This window comes from Eublepharis macularius, chromosome 5 (genome assembly GCF_028583425.1).
Source record: "Eublepharis macularius isolate TG4126 chromosome 5, MPM_Emac_v1.0, whole genome shotgun sequence".
Classification (NCBI taxonomy): Eukaryota; Metazoa; Chordata; class Lepidosauria; order Squamata; family Eublepharidae; genus Eublepharis; species Eublepharis macularius.
The window spans coordinates 171,059,207-171,076,301 of record NC_072794.1 but is presented as its reverse complement, the minus strand read 5'-3'; the positions used below and the strand labels follow the sequence as shown (position 1 = coordinate 171,076,301).

The following is a 17,095-nucleotide window of genomic DNA, read 5'->3' as shown; positions in this document are numbered from 1 at the left end:
GGCAGGGCAAAGGCTTTGCTAGACACTGGAGCTGTGTAAAGGGGCTGTGAAATGCCAGAAGGGAAACTTCAGCCCATTATAACCTCTCTGGGTCCAAGCCCATTTCTTCTGGAAGGCATCTCCAGCCCATTTTCACTCCTCGCTGCCCTGTGGTTGCAATCCCACACAGTTTTAGACTGAAGAGGTAAAATTGACAGAGCCTTTGGGGAGACAAAGATGAAAATAACAAACCCTCTGAGGAGCAATCTCTGCCGGCTCTGTCTTTTTAAACTACCTTTCCCAGCTAACATTGCATCTCTCTGTGTGGATGTTTAGCCAACTCAGGGGCAGTGAGACCCACAGGATTTGAGATCATTGCCAGAGGAATCGGTATCACCTTGGGCTTTGAGTCTGACAAAATCTGTTCCTGCAACCATGTAGCATGTGCAAGGTACCATATACAAAATGAGAAAGGAAGTCAGTGCTCAGAGATTTTAGAGTCTGCAGCTGATAGAAGAAAAGGAGGGGGGAGAAGCGTTGGGGGTTGACTCACGAGGAGGAAGGGGAACGCAGAAGGGAGGATACAGGTGGCCAGGCAGAGGGTCAGGGCAGAGTGGAATTTTCTTGGAGGGAGGGGCCTGGGCTCCTGCCACAGGCATCAAGGGGGGGAGGTGCAGGAGGAGGAGCCCCACACAAGCCAAAGCCTGACAGGACAACCTTACCATCTCGTCCGTGATGTTCCTCTGAAGTGCTCCCGTACGGAAGTATAACAAGGCTGCAGAATTGGCAAAGAATTCTGAGATCCCAAGAAGCAACATGGAATCTGGCTGTTTGGGCAGGAGGAAGGAGGACGGGGTGAAGACGTTTATGCGCGGCTGTCCCGGGCTGAAGAACTCTCCCTAAACAGCAGGCGGAGAAAGAAGAACTGTTATCTCAAGCGTGCTGTAACAGTATGGTGGCCACTCCACTGGGAAGGGAAGGATGGCACCTCTCAATACAGAGGGCTGTCCACATGGGCAGTGGGGCTGTGTCTTCCGGTCCAAAGCATCCCCTTCTGCCACTGCAGACACTTGGGACAGTTTCAAGAGGGAGATAGTCGGAAGCCCCCACGGACATTTACAAACCCTTGCATGTGCCTGGAGGGAGGCCTCAGACATCGTACAATTATGTGTGTTATTTGTTTTTTCCTTTATTCTTCTCTCCAATAAGGAAAGATGATGGGGTTCTCCAATATTGTTGGGTTCTCCAATATTCTAAGGGTGAGGAGGTGGCTTCCAGCTGAGCTATATTGAGGGGATCAGAGAGGACAGGTGCAGACTCATCACTGCTTGGGAGAGATGGCATTGCCTCATTGCTTCACAACAGTGTGTGTGTGTGTGTGTGTGTCCATCCGCAACTCCCCAAAGGCTCTGTCAATTTCAACTCTGCTTCTTGGAGGCAAAGATGAAATTAACAAACCCTCTGAGGAGCGATTTCCACCTGCTTTGTGGAATGAACTCCTAGACAGAGAGGGCACAGAGATATCTTCACGAAAATTTGCCTCTGGAAAATGTAGATTTCAGAACATCAGCACTTGAGTATTGCAAAGCTGTCTGATTGAAAATGTATGCAAAATTCTGCTTCGGCATCCCAGAGAAGTGACCGCTTTGTCCTCGCGGCCCAGCATCCGCCTCCTGCAAACTTTTCTGGGGCTCTGTACAGATGAGCAGGAACTCTTCATTCCGCATTTCAAGGCCAGATGGATACAGAAAAGTTTCACAGATGCACAAAAAACTTGGTGGGTGCCCACCTCTGCCCCAGCTGGCTTACCTTGAAATCCACTTGGCACCGATTCGCACCGAAAAATGGCTTGTTCACTAAAGAATAGTCAAGTTCCGCAAAAGAATTTATCTGGACAGAGACTGAAACAACAGGGAGAAAATACATCTTTAGCACAACACAACACATCCGGCCTCGGGAACTGTCCCCAAAGAGACAATGCCTCCTTTGAACATTCAGTTCTCGGCATGCATGCGTACCGTTCATGGCGCGCAGGACTCGTGCAAAATCATCAGTGCCTTTCTTGATTTCAAAACACAGCTGGAAATGAACAGAGACAGAATGTTAAGAAGGGCAGGCAACTAGGTGGACAGACAGAGGCTGTTTCCCTGCATCGAGAGCCATCCCAAGTTAAGAGATGGGGGCAACTGAAGAGCTAAGGACACTGGACACATGCAAATTGTAATGCCACCTCATTAGACAGTCTTTCTACAGGAGACATCTTACAGGGGACGCGCAAGTATAGGGAGATGCAATGTTAACTGGGAAGTGTAGTTTTAAAAGACAGAGCCCGTGGAAGTCGCTCCTCAGAGGGTTTGTTAATTTCATCTCTGCCTCCCAGAAGGGAGTTGAAATTGACAGAGCCTTTGGGGGAGGCAAAGATGAAATTAACAAACCCTCTGAGGAGCAATCTCCACCAGTTCTACCTTTTTAGACTAACCTCGCGTAGAGAGGTGAAATTAACAGAATCTTCAGCTCTGTCTTTTAAAACTACGCTTCCCAACTATCGTTGCATCTCCCTACACTTGAGCATCCCCGTGTAAGATACCTCGCTTAGAGAGACTATTGGCAGTCCTGCAAATAAAAGCTTTCTATCACTGCTCTGCCTGCTAACAGGTCCTTCGTGGAGATGGAAGGCCACGATCCATGCCATAGTATAAGAGAATGAAGTGCAAGGCCCCACATTGGGTGACTGTTCCATGATACGTGCATTTCATCTAACCACAGTAATGGGCAGTGCAGACAGGCACCGGCAATACGAGCCATCTTTCCTCTTTCCTAGCATGTTCCAAGAGGAAGAATCAGCACAAACTGCGGTTAAAGACTCACTTGTTTGTTGAGTTTTGCTTGCAGGATCACCTCAAGAACAGATGTAAAGCGGTTGTAGAACCAGCTGTAGGGAAGGTGGAAGGAAGGGAATAAATGTCAGGGGCCACAATCACCCCGCTAAGTAGCTGTGATGCAAAACATGGACCTTGTTTTGTACATAAAACATGGGCAATTCTCTTCCAACACAGAGGAGAAGAATAAAATTCTTCTCCATGCCAGCAGAATATGAGTCGTGCTTTGTGGGTGAACAGGCAGGTTGTGCTCTGCAAGCCTTCTCCTTATTTCCAAACAGAGACAGATTGTACAGTTCATTTTTATCCTGCTTTTTGTTCAAGGAGCTGGGGGCAGTATGCAAAGTTCTCTGTTCTCTACTTTATCCTCACAACACCCCTGTAAAGTAGCTTAGGCTGAGAGAGAGAGAGAGAGAGAGTGTGTGAATGGCTCAAGATCACCCTGCATGTTTCATGGCAGAGTGGGGGACTAGATCTCGAGTCTTCTAGACGGATGCTCTAGACACAACACCACACTGATTTTCCCCAGCCTGCGGAGAGGCAGACAAAATATTCCCAGGTCAACTGCAGGATCTAGGCTCGAAGTGTAGCATGATAGCAGTGAGCCTTTACTGTGAATAGAATTGCCAAACTCCAGGCAGAGTTTTCCTGGAATTACAGCTGACTTCCAGACTACAGAGATCTGCTGCCCTGGAGGAAGGGCAGACTCTATGGTATACCATGGAGTCTAGGAGAAACAGAAGTCCCTCCCGAGGCACCGCTCCCAAATTTCCAAGAATTTCCCAAGCCAGTGTAGGCAACCCTAGCTATGAATCAGGAAGGTCCTAGTTTATATAGTACTTCTACCGCAGACTTACTAAAATACCTCTCAGCCTCAGCTTGGTGATAATAATAATTCTTAACCTCTACAGCTGTTGGAAGGATTACAAGATAATATATGGGAAATGCTTTGGGTGCTTGAAAGTGCTCTATAAATGCAAAGGATTTATAGCGTTATCTCAACGGCGACCCTGCGGGAGGGCCCTGAACATTATATTCATGTCTAGCATTTAATATATTTTAGGTACTTCCTTCTGTACATAATGAATGTGGCACGCGAGTCAGCCTGCAACTTAATGATGTTAATACTTCATGTGGCACTGCCTTCCCCTGGCCCTGTATATACGTTACAATGAATGCACACACATCCCACGTACACATGAGAACATCTCTGTGTAAGAAAGGGCAAAAGTCACTTTAAAAATAAAACCAGCCCCTGGATAAGGGTGGTCATGAGATCGAGTGAACGCATGTTCAAAGGTAACACCAAGAATGACTGGAAGAGCATATAAAGTCAAGTCACGCACACGTTGTGTGCAGATTATACGTGCGTTCACTGGAACGTGAGTCTGTGGAAGCGAGGCAGGACAGAAATGTTTTAAATACAAATAAATACATAAATAAAATTCAATGTGCATCCCTGGGTCTTATGCTTGGTCTGTCTAGCTCAGCAGAAGCAGCTGTCCTCTTTCCCTTCCCCAGCCAGGCTGCCTCAGCTCCTTTTGGGGGAAAAGCACTGAGGAAGGAAGCGAAAAGCTTCTGCGTAAAAAGTCTGCACTCTACAGCCGAGCTACAAGCCCTTTCCAACCCACAGCCAAATCAGAGACTGTTTGTTTACCTGAAATATTTCGAGACTGCCTTTCTCCAGTCGGGTTGGAGGGTGATCACAATATCGTTAAACAATTACAGATTCATAAAGCAGCTAAAACCAAAACCGAGATCAATCCTAAAACCAACTGCCATAAAAATTAAGCAAGAACAGTAAAAACCAGTCAAGTCTAACGAAACACAAGTATTGGATTGCGGGAGCAAGTTAGCATATGGACATATGCTACATATGTTTTGTACTATTATACCTGTATATTAGTGATTTTATTTTATTTATATACAAGGTTTTAGTACATATATAGAGAACCGTATGATGTTTTAAATCTAATTTATGTATTTCTAATTTTAAAAACTTTATACTGGTGCTGCTCACCTTACCTCTAAAGGGGACATGAAACGACCTCTAGTGAAGAACAAGACGCTCAGGCAGGAGCTGTTCCTATGGCTGAGGCTTTGGTGAGTCGTACCTCCTGACTGCCCGCGTTCCCCCCTGCCTGCCCTGGATGTGCTCTTATCCCGCTAGTTGCCCTTTTCAGCCTCACAACAGCCTTTATTTGGAATTGACAGTAGACCCCTCTTTCTATTTTGTATTTATTGACATTTATCCAGTTTTATGGTTTTAATGTACATTGCATTTGTATTATTTGATATTGTTGTGATCTGCCCCGAGCCTGTTCACGGGGAGGGTGGGCTATGAATGAATGAACAAATGAACGAACGAACGAATGAACGAACAAATGAACGAATGAACGAACAAATGAATGAACGAATGAACGAATATAGGGGAGCAGGCAGTCCTTTGGAGAGCAGCATCCCCACTGCTCCACTGCCAAGAAATGAGGTCACACTTGCTATCCCCAGGACTAAGAAGGAAAGGACCCTCCCTTGCCCAGAGGCCTGCTAAGGCAGCCAAGAAGGAGTTGACAGGCTACTAGCTGAGAGCAGACAGAAAGTTCTTCTGTGCCAGTTATTAGCCCCACAGGAAGACAGCTCAGCAAAAATCAGGGTTGCCTACCTGTTTCCCCCATGGAATTTCACTCTGAGGTCCCCAATGCCAGCCCGGCACCTGGCAGCCCACACCACAGGCCGTCCCTTGACATCCTTGCTGATCCCAAGGACAGCGGAGAGGGACAATGCCGAAACAGTGATGTCAACAGTGCCTCCGTCAGGTCTGTGGGGAGCAAAGGCAGGGGGTTACGAGGTATTTATGGGGATGGTTAAGTGGGTAGCTGTGTCAGTCTGCAGTAGATTAGCAGGATTTGAGTCCAGTGGCACCTTAGAGATTTAGATTTTCAGGGTGTAAGCTTCAGAGAGTCGCAGCTCCCTTCTTCAGACATGAGTAGGCATTCATAGGCGCAAGGTCTAGACGGAGCAGGGAGCATACGCGTGTCTGGCAGGTGGAACATGCCTGAGAGCGGATTTGGAGAAGAGCTTGCTCTGTCCCTGGGGCAAATGGGACATCGAAGAACCTCAGAAGAGCCCTGCTGGATCAGACCAGGGGTCCACCTTACCCAGCACCCTCTCTCTCTCACAGTAGCCAACCAGTGACTATGGAGGGCCAACAGCACGGCACACAGAGGGTGAGGCCTTCTAGCACCGGATTCCAGAGGTTGACTGCCTCTGAATGCGGAGGTTCCCTTTAGTCACCATGGCTAGTAGCCACGGATAGACCTCTCCTCCACGAATCTGTCTAATCCCCTTTTAAAGCTGTCTGTTCCTGTGATTCCGTTGCTCAAGGTGATACTTGAAACGCTGTATAGAAGATCCCCTGATGAAGCCTTAAAGCAAAATGTGTACGGATCTCAAAAACCTCAATAAATTCTTGCACCTTGCGCCTGTTTTTTTTTCTTTTGTGCCTGCGGCCATCACTGTATCCCCTGGCAGCGAATTCCACACCTGTAATCGCTCATTGTGTAAACAGGTGTTTCCTTTCATCTGTCCCAAACCTGCTGCCCATCAGATTTATTGGATGCCCTCAAATTCTAGCATTTGGGGAGAGGGAGAAAAAGTCCAGTATGCCCACTCTCTCTACCCCCTGCATAATTTTAAAAACCTCTATCATGTCTCCCCTTAGTCTGTGGGAGAGAGATCTTGGAGCCTTGGTGGATAACTCACTGAAAATGTCGATATAGTGTGCGGCGGCAATAAAAAAAGGCCAACACTGTGCTGGGGATTATTAGGAAGAGAATTGAAACCAAATCAGCCAGTATCGTAATGCCCCTGTATAAATCAATGGTACGGCCTCATTTGGAATACGGTGTACAATTCTGGTCACCGCACCTCCAAAAAGAGATTATAGCACTGGAAAAAGTGCAGAAAGGGGCAACTAGAATGATTCAAGGGATGGAACGCTTCCCTTAGGAAGAAAGGTTACAGCGCTTGGGGCTCTTCAGCTTGGAGAAACGATGACTGAGGGGTGACATGATAAGAGGTTGACAAGATTATGCATGGGACAGAGAAGGTAGAGAGAGAAGTATTTTTCTCCCTTTCTCACAATACAAGAACTCGTGGGCACTCAATGAAATTGCTGAGCAGTCGGGTCAGAACGGATAAAAGGAAGTACTTCTTCACCCAAAGGGTGATTAACACATGGAATTCACTGCCTCAGGAGGTGGTGGCAGCTTCAAGCATAGACAGCTTCAAGAGGGAACAAGCCCAGCTCAGCTCCATTCGGGAGGCTAGAACCTATGGGTCCTGGCACACTTTCTGCCAAAGGCATGAACCCTCTTCACACAACATGACCTGGAGCTTGGAACATACATTTCATGAACAGGATGCAGCCACCCTCAGGCTATCTCCTAGGGTTGCCAACCTCCAGGTGGTAGTTGGAGACCTCCTGGAATTAAAATTTCCAGGCCACAGAGATTAGGTACCTGGAGAAAATGGCTGCTTTGAATGGTGGACTCTATGACATTATACCATGCTGATGTCCCTCCCCTCCCCAAATCTCAGCTTCTCCAGGCTCCACCCTCAAATTTCCAGGAATTTCTCAGTCGGGAGCTGGCAACCCTATTCTCTCCTCTCTGCTCAGCGGCTTGAAACCAACCCGCGATGGCAGATCAGTTCTTACCCAAACAAAGTTCTCAACTTCCAGTTGGCATTGAGCAAGACCCCGCCATTCTGGACGGTAAGATTCACACCCAGTCCCTTGGCGAAGCTGATGATTGAGTCGTCCAACTGAAGCTCATTGATCTGGATCCTGAAAGAAGCCCAAAGAGATAGCTAAAGATCATCCTGCCACTGAATGCTTCCCCAGATCCCAACCAAACAGCTTGGTAAAGGGATCGACAGAAGGGGCTCAGGGCCAGCCTCGCTCGAAAGAGCAATGGGGAACAGTGGTTGGAGAGATGGGCTCAAATATCCTGTCTCCCATGACACTTGTGGGATAACCTTTGGCTAGACACTCTCTTAACTGGGGGCTACACGGAAAACGTTGTTGAGCTGCTACTGCCAGATTCTCAGCCCCCATCTCCAATTCACATGTGCAATAGTTGCCACAATAGAAAGAGCCATTGAATTTCTCTCCATGAGATGCCTTGGCACATGTTGGTCAAGTGTAGAGAGATGCAATGTTAGCCAGGGAGCACAGTTTAAAAAGACAGAGCTGGCGGCGATCGCTCCTCAGAAGGTTTGTTAATTTCATCTTCCCCTCCCCAAAGGCTCTGACAGTTTCACTACTGCAGTCTAAAACTGTGTGGCATGCAACAGATTGACACAATGTCTGGATTCTTTCCAAAAACTACGCTAATGAATGTTTGACTAAATAGCTAGAGTGGGAACCCCCCCCCCCGCCCTGCTTCTCCATCGAGCTTAAGCACCTTCTATACCCCCAACGGACACTGGTAGCATTAGGTCCAGCTTTGAACTTTGGTTTGCTTAGAACGGACAGAGATAAAGTGTTTGTTGTTACGCAGTGGGGAAACTTAACGCAAGCTCTCTCTAAATACAGTATTACTGAATAAACTTGTATCACTTTTTAACTTAATAAACTATTTAATATATAAAGTGCTCTGTGCTCCTATTTCATTCCCCATTAACAAGTTAATAAATGCAATATCTCAAAACCATTTCTTACAATCAATTTGCACAGTCGTAAATACAATCAGTTTGCACAGCCGTAAATTTCATGAATTATATCACTTTCCACCATTACAATCAATCACGTATACAACCGTAAACACATCAATTCTATCACTTTCCACCAAGTCCAGTAGTTCATTCAAAGCGCAGTCCTTACGAAATACAATCCTCTTCAGTATCGTTCTTGTCGATTTCAATCAATTCCAATACACGTTTCTTATTGCACTCGCCCGTAATTTACTTTCTTGAGGGTTGCTGGATTAAATGAGCAGAGCTTTGGCTCTAAATTCCTCTTCCATCCCTCTCTTTCCGCAGGGAAATTCAAGGTTTGCCCGACAACCTGCTAGCTCTGTTTTGTTTCGCCTGCGCCCGCACGCAAGCTTTTTCAAGGGCAAATAGAATACTGAGTTCGCATTTTCCAAAGACCGGACATGTTTCTTTCTTTCTCCGACGGTTGTTCGTTCCCAATATTTAATTGGGATTGTATTTCGTAAGGACTATAAAGACAACATAGAGGAATGGGGGTGGGTGGGGGTGGGCCCGAGATCGGAAAACTTAAGAGCTGGAACAGGGGCAGAAGACATACTCTCGCTTACCCTGTCACAGAAAATTGTACTTTCCCAAGAAGCGGTGCGTCATGGGCCCCATGAATATCTGGAATTGTATCGTTCTTTAGCATTGACTTCACCATTCTCAGCCCAAACTCCCTTCCTGTGAAGAGGAAATTTGGGCAGAAATTAAATGCGGAAGGACATGGAGAGGAGCCGGCACTGGGACCAGCTTGCTGGATGTGCAAGGGAAAGAGGGGTTGCTCTTTTCTCTCCTTCCCTCTCTTGCAGGCCACTTTTGGAGAGGGGATCCCAGAATTCAATCCTGGGTTGTATCAGAGGGGCCATAGCGTCGAAATTGCAGGAGGTCATAGCCCCTCTCTATACTGCCTTGGTCAGGCCACACCTGGAGTATTGTGTGCAGTTCTGGAGGCCTCACTTCAAAAAGGATGTGGACAAAATCAAGAGGGTACAGAGGAGAGCGATGAGAATGATCAGGGGTCTGGAGACTGAGCTCTATGAGGAAAGGCTGAGGGCCTTGGGAATGTTTAGTTTGGAGAAGAGGAGGTTGAGGGGGGACATGATTGCTCTCTTTAAGTATTTGAAAGGCTGTCATTTGGAGGAGGGCAGGGAGCTGTTCCAGTTGGCAGCAGAGGGTAGGACGCGAAGCAATGGGCTAAAACTACATGCACAAAGGTACCGGCTGGATATTAGGAAAAACTTTTTCACGGTCAGAGTAGTTCAAAAGTGGAATCAGCTGCCTAGGGAGGTGGTGAGCTCCCCCTCACTGGCAGTTTTCAAGAAGAGGCCGGATGAATACTTGTCAGAGATGCTTTAGGCTGATCCTGCATTGGGCAGGGGGTTGGACTAGATGGTCTGTATGGCCCCTTCCAACTCTATGATTCTATGATTCTATGAATTTATAACAGCTCAGCTAAGGACAGCTAAGGAGATGTACCATATTCGAGCCCCTTCTGGTTCACTTGAGCTTTCAGGCCAGGAGAAAGTCCTCCAACATGCACCCAGGAAGCCAGGAAAGGCAGGGCAAACAGCCAGAACATCTTCTGAAGGTAGAAAGGCACGTGCAAGTTCTCTGTGTCACCTGGAAAAGGGAACCAGGAAGTAGTTAGAACCACCCCTAAAGGACAGATCCCCACAATAGCTCACTCTTAGACCGCCCCCAGCAGATGGTTTTTCTGCCTCTGCTTGAAGCCTCCTGCCCCCTCAGCTCACTTAGTCCCGCTGTCAAAGCATTGTCACCATTACGGCGTTTCTCTTGAACGTTCTACCAAAATCTGTCCTCCTGTAATTAGAAGTCATTTAGATAATGTGCGTGCCATCTCTCCAGAGACCCATAACATCATAAAAGCAACGGCATAAAAAAGAGCCATAAAAAGCATAAACGAAGCATTGGGAAGCCTAAAACGATACTCATAAAACAGTCCACACGTGAGATGCAGGCCATAAAAACAGGTTTAAAAGATGGAACCCCACACACCAGGGTAAGTAGAAGTTTTTTTCTCCTTACGCCTATTAGATCTAGTTTTCCCTCTTGACTTTACCCTCTTCCATGGGACAGCCCTTCTGATATCTGAAGAGCAGGCGGATGCCTCACCTTGGTCTTCTCGTCTCCATTCTAAGCATACCCCAGTCCATGAACTTCTGCCCTAGGACAGGTGAAGACCTGCAGGAGCAGAAATCCACAGGCCAAAATGTTTACTGCATGGGAACTTAAGGGCATGAAGGGTTGGGCGGGGGTGAAGAAACACATAGGAACACGGGAAGGGCTCTTCTGCTCAGCCTCTTGCCCTCTCCAGCCCAGCATATCTACGACAGGCAGCAGCTCCAAGATATCAGAAGAGAAAACTTTACCTGCCAGACTGGGAGCCTGAGACGGCCCTTGGGACCTGCTGTCTGAAAACTACATGCTGTATTGCTTTGCTGCTCACCTGTGGCCAGGCCAGTTCCAAAGAAAAGGGCTGAGGATTCAGAGTTCCCCTCCTGAGGCAGGAAGGAAGCACCCTTGCGTCACTGAACTGTCTGACGGTCCCTCTAGCGACGGTCCCTCCAGGGCAGGCTACAACTGAAATGCAGTTAGCCAAATGCATGCAGGCGTATGTACTAGTGTTAAATGTTAATACCCTGAATGGTGTAAATTATATATAATTACTAGCAACAAAGCCCGTTGTGGCAAAAAATACAATGGGCTCTAGAAAGGGCGGGGGGCTGTGCTGGGGCATTGTGCCCTGATCTGGGGTGAGGGGAGGAGGGCAGGGCAGCTGGGCTGAGCATTGCCCCCTCTCCAGCGCCCTGATATGGAGGAGGGCAGGGCAGCCAGCTGAGCACTGCCCCCTCCCTAGCACCTTGATCATGGTAGGGAAGCCCCGGGAGGCATGACTGCCCATTCTGCCACCTCCTTGCCCTCAGTGGAGGGCTGTGCAGGCGGGCAGGCCCTTCCCTCTGCTGTGCAGCCGGGCCTGTTTTTTCCACCACCGGCACCAGCTGATGGCAGCAGGGAAGTGCTGGGAGGCAGTCCGTCCTTTCCACTGGCGCAGACTGCGCCTGCGCCACATAAAAGGTGAGTCATCACCAATACGGCTCACTATTTATGTTTAAGGATAAATGAACATTAATGTGATCCATTTGATTTTGTAACCCTTTATGAGAGCTGTTGGAGCATAGTGGTTAAGTGGTCTCCGAGGGGCTGCTGCCGATAACAACAGCAACACTGCCAGGCGATACAGTGAGGCAAGCGTGCTTCCTTCCTAGCTGAAACCTCAGCCCTTTTCGTTGGAACTGGCCTGGCCCCAGGTGAGCAGCAGAGCAATGCGTGGTTTTCAGACAGCAGGCCCCAAGGGCCATCTCAGGCTGCTAGTCTGACTGGGAAAGATTTTCCTTCCGGCATCTTGAAGCTGATGTCAGAGTAGATGGGCTGGGCTGGCGAGGGCAAAGGCTGAGCAGAAGGCCCCTTCCCACGTTCCTATGTGTTCATTCACCCCTACTCGACCCTTCATGCCCTTAAGTTCCCGTGCAGTAAAAAATTTGGCCTCTGGATCTCTGCTTCTGCAAGTCTTCCTCTCACCTTCCAGTGCATTCAGCCACTACCAGGAATGTAACAACACAGCAAAAGGGCCAGAAGAGATCACGGTGTTACTTTGTGCTTCTTCCTGGAGGCACGTTCAGACCTTGACTGCCCAGACTCGGACTTCTTCTGTGGTGGGGCCAGTGCAACCTTCAAACTGGCTGAGGAGGGCCTGTGGCTCAGCGGGAAAGCCTCTGCTTTGCTTGCCAAAGGACCTGGGTTCCATCTCCAGTTAAAGCACCAGGCAGCAGGCGGCCCGAAAGACCTCTGCCTGATATCCTGGAGAGCAGCTGCCAGTCTCATTAGACGATACTGACCTCGATGGACAGAGGGCCCAAAGGGGAGGAGAAATGGATAAAGCCTTCTGGGAGGCGAAGATGAAATTCACAAACCCTCTGAGGAGCGATCTCCGCCCCCTCTGTTTTTTTAAACTACCCTCTTGTGGAGAGGTGAAATTGACAGCGCCTTTAGCTCTGTCTTTTTAAACTATGCTTCCCAGCTAACATTGCATCTCTCTACACCTGAGTGTCCCCGTGTAAGATGTCTCGTGTAGAGACACTCTCAGAGCCAAGCTACAAGTGACGCCTGACACAGGTTGGGCACTTGTCAGCTTACCTCATCCTGGTCTTACAGCTTGGCTCTCCATTTAATTGAAGTTTATAGAAACCCACACACACCCAGCGGAGGGGAAGGGGGGCACCCAGCAAGAGCCCAACGCCTGCACTCCCCTCCCGACCGCATGTTCTCCCTCCCATAGACTGCCGCTCTGTAAACTTCAATTAAATGGAGAGCCAAGCTGCAAGACCAGACTGCCTACATTTCCCATCAAAACTTGAGGGAAGCTGACAAGTGTCCAACCTGTGTCAGGTGTCACTTGTAGCTTGGCTCTGGGGTGCTCTGGTTTCCCCCGGGGCTTAGTGGAACAGTGGAGTAGAGGACACTCGAGCCAACCAAGATCTTGTAGCTCTCAGTATAAGACCGCTTCTTTTGAGTCCTGGTTTAATCTCTGGATCTTAACAGCAAAGGAAGAGGCTGGTTGCTGGGGAGCTTGATAAAGTTTTTGGGGCTTTTATCACCTTACATAAGGACTGTATCTCGCACGCTGCACATTGCAGTCTGGTTACTGTGATGTCCGGTTTGTGGGAGCTGAAACTTTTTAAGTGGATGAGAAGAATCATGCATTTTGGAGGCCTTGAGAATTGGGGGACTTCATGCACGACAAAACGTTGCAAGCAACAACCAGTTGTTTCACTGAACTCTGATGCAGTCTCCTGTTCACTGCTACATTTATGTGTTCGCTGTATCAATTTGTTGCCTTGGTCTGCATTCTGGAAAGGCCGAGTAAAACATGTTGTTTTAAATCCATTTGTCTTGTAAGTTTTGTTTCTGATTTGGCTCCAGAGAACCCACCCAGAAAGAGGTTATACCACTACTGCAGAATATCCTCTCTGAGGATTTGAGGAAGGCCCCTGCTTTGATGGTTTTCTGGAAAGGATGGCATGAAAGGATTTTAAAAAGGTAATTAGGTCATTCAGTTTGATCTCAAGATCGCCTGTATTTTAGCTAGTTTTTAATTTTGGTTTGTATGTTTTAAATGTTATTGGCTAGATCTTTTATGTTTATATCATAACCTGTCTTGGGTCCTCTGCAAGAGAGAGGTAGGAAAGAAATATTTTAATACTGTATATTAATAAACAAACTTTCAGTGTACATGAAATCTCAGGAATTTGTTTCAAAGCTTGGCCTGTTCCCTTTCCACCGAGACAGAGCTGAGCTAAAAAATTTTAAGGGAAAACCTCAGAAAAGTCCTTCTTTCTTACATCTTTGTGCCACTTGGTTAGGGTTACACAGTGTCGATATCAAGGCACTCTGCACATTCTCTGAGGAACTGTCTTTGCCATTACTAGTTCAGGTAAAGCATCTGGCCTTAAAAAGAGTTTTCAAGTACAGCTGAAACTAAATTTTGCACTGATTTCAAAAACCAGCAACATTTAATGTGACTATTAAAATCCTAAATGTTTTCAAATTCTCCTTTAGTATGTCAACTTTACAGAATATTTTTATGCAAATGATCAAGAACTGTACTCTTGAAAATATCTTTTAAAAGTTCAGAATCAAGCCATGCTGGTATGTGTATCAAGTATCAGCTTGTTAAATTCAGTGTTTATACCTAGATGGTTTCAAAAAACCCTTAACATGTTCACTGTCAAAATTTGGAAATGCTGAAGATTTTTTAAAATCTGGAAAATATAAATAGGTAACCTAATTTATCTTTTTGCAAACAAATGTTTGGAGAATTTGCAAATGCCCCCACCCTATCCCGCACACACACAATTTTTCAGCTCTAGTTTCGGGGCAAAATTCCTGGTAAATCTGGATTCAGTTTAAGCCACACTTTTGCTGCTATGCTAATGAAGTAGAACCCAGTATCTAACTGGATAGTGGATGTCGTCAATAGTGACCAATAAGAGAAAGTCCTTGGGCAACTCTTGGCAAAATGCTTATCAATAAAACTGGCCCATATCAGGTTTTCCATTATATAAATGAATGCACAGAAGTTTTTAAAAAGGCCCTGAAATCCATTCAGGCAGAAAGAACATGATGTATTCAAGTTTGCTTAATAAATAAAAGGCACAATTTTTGTTGACAACTGTACACTTACAATACAAGCTCCTATTTACAAGTTTATTTACATTTATATCCAGTCCTTTAGGATAAGAGCTGTTTACAGCATCATAACACTACATTAAATATTATAAAATGTGCTTGTTACAGGCGTAACAATCAAATCCCTCCCCCTCAATTCACTGCTCAGTTGAGAAAACTTGAAATGACTCAGATTTCGACACGCCGGTGTTAAAACTCAGGCGTAATTCAACACAGAATGAAGCAAGTCTTTCGCGAGGCCTTAGTCAGGCTTCAACTCTGGGGTGTCTTGTGGCCACAGCATTTCAAACACTAACTGGTTTATTTTATAGTTAAGAGTCCAGTAACACCTTGAAGATTATCCAGCTTTATGATAGCGTAAGCTTTCAAGAACCATGGCCCTCTTCATCAGATACATCTCTCCAGGGCTTTTTTTCAGGGGGAACGCGGGGGAACGGAGTTCCGGCACCTCTTGAAAATACTCTGCAATAGTGCTTGAAAATAATATGATTTCAAAGAATCCCGTGTGTTTCTTCCTCATTTCCCTCTCGAGAGTTCCGCCACCTCTTTTCCCAGAAAAAAAAACCCTGCCTCTCTCTGACGAAGAGAGCTGTGGTTCTCGAAAGCTTATGCAGCAATAAAGTTGGTTAGTCTTAAAGGTGCTACTGGACTCTTTACTATTTTGCAACTAAAGACTAACATGGCTAACTCCTCTGGATCTATGGTTTATTTTGCATTCCAACCTCTACAGCTGCTTCATCCCTATCTAAGGCTACAAACTTATCCTCATGCAGTCTGTGGGGGGCTTCCCTACTCCTGAGTAAGCATGCATGGGAATCAAATGGTGAGCAAGCAAATCAAAGTCCATCCATCCTTAAGCCGTCACAGTATTTTCTGATCAACCCAAATAACAGACTCCAATAAGCTTTATTAGCCTGGCTGCTCACTGGCAGGTACATAGAGTACTCACCTGTGGCCACTTTTCCAGATGCAGGCAAGCAGAGTGGATGCTTGAGCCCTTTCCCCCAAAACCACCCGATGAAAGGCAGGCACGGTCTGTTGGCAGCAGCACCTGGTCAGACACCCACTGGTGGAACCTTCCTGCCTGGGAAGGATTCTAATTATTGGTTTCCAAACGGGGCGGAGCCTCTTGCCTGGCTCCCACCTCTCGCAAGGGCTGCGTGGAAGCTCCAGTGATGTTTCTGAGGCCTCCCCGGTCTGGCTGGACCAGAAAAGCTCCCCATATATTCTGGCTCCTCTTCCTAACACCCGTTTCCTCCTCCATTGATGAGTCATGAACACCCACAAGGTGGCGAAGGAGGGAGAAAGAAAAGGAGCCGTGGAGGCACCGCAGTGACTAACCCTTGCATTGTGGCAGAAGCAGCTGTCCTGGGCTAGAGACCTCTTCAGCAGACAAGAGGGATGGGATTTAAATCTAAACCAATAAAGAAACAATTAAATATGTGAAGACGGAGTGGGGAAAGTGTAGGGTTACAAAGGCGTGACGTGCCAGAAGGACAGCCTGTGCCTTTTCCAAAGCAAAACCTAAAAGCATACAAGATAAGCACAGACTTCCTGTTGCATTTTAGCCTCTTAGCTCTACAGTTTCCACCAACCCCCTCCGTCCCCGCCAACGTCTCTCTACACAAGATATCTTTCACATGGGGACACTCAAGCGACTTACTTTCTGTGTCAAAAACAGAAAAGAGTCCAGTAGCACTTTTAAGACTAACCAATTTTACTGTAGCATAAGCTTTCGAGAACCACAGCTCTCTTCGTCAGATACTTTCTGTGTGGTCTTTTACTCAAGTGTACTCTGTCTCCCTAGCGGTGCATGTATATCACCAATCTGTTGCCTGAAATACTACCTATTGTCTTAAATATGTGCTCCGATGAGCTACCTGTGCTTCATGTGGTCTAATGTCAGCCCTCGAATTGCTTCTGTTTTGGTTCAGCATTTCTTCAGCTCTGTATTGGATTCTTACTATTGGTAAAATTGTGTTTATTTACCCATGGCATTGTTTGTGGAAATGTTCTTGAAATTAACTGTACTAATTTCACACTGTGTGATTCACCTTGAGTCTGTGAGCCAAGCTACAAGTGACGCCTGACACAGGTTGGACACTTGTCAGCTTCCCTCAAGTTTTGATGGGAAATGTAGGCGTCCTGGTTTTACAGCTTGACTCTCCATTACAGCTGCAAGATCAGGATGCCTACATTTCCCATCAAAACTT

At 46.8% G+C, this 17,095-nt stretch overlaps 1 protein-coding gene across 1 annotated transcript in view; it reads right to left on the bottom strand.

Moving 5' to 3' along the window:
- LOC129329967 (bactericidal permeability-increasing protein-like) overlaps positions 1 to 16,062 on the bottom strand; it is a 32,389-nt gene extending 16,327 nt beyond the window's left edge. Inside the window, exons 1-9 of the mRNA XM_054979735.1 lie at positions 15,832 to 16,062; positions 10,092 to 10,235; positions 9,182 to 9,296; positions 7,576 to 7,704; positions 5,521 to 5,676; positions 2,848 to 2,911; positions 1,998 to 2,058; positions 1,789 to 1,880; positions 702 to 878 (exon numbers count right to left, since the gene is read on the bottom strand). Of these exons, the coding sequence (XP_054835710.1) occupies positions 702 to 878; positions 1,789 to 1,880; positions 1,998 to 2,058; positions 2,848 to 2,911; positions 5,521 to 5,676; positions 7,576 to 7,704; positions 9,182 to 9,296; positions 10,092 to 10,194 (897 nt within the window). The 5' untranslated portion in view covers positions 10,195 to 10,235; positions 15,832 to 16,062. The remainder of the gene's footprint in view (positions 1 to 701; positions 879 to 1,788; positions 1,881 to 1,997; positions 2,059 to 2,847; positions 2,912 to 5,520; positions 5,677 to 7,575; positions 7,705 to 9,181; positions 9,297 to 10,091; positions 10,236 to 15,831) is intronic.
- Positions 16,063 to 17,095: the final 1,033 nt, after the last annotated feature.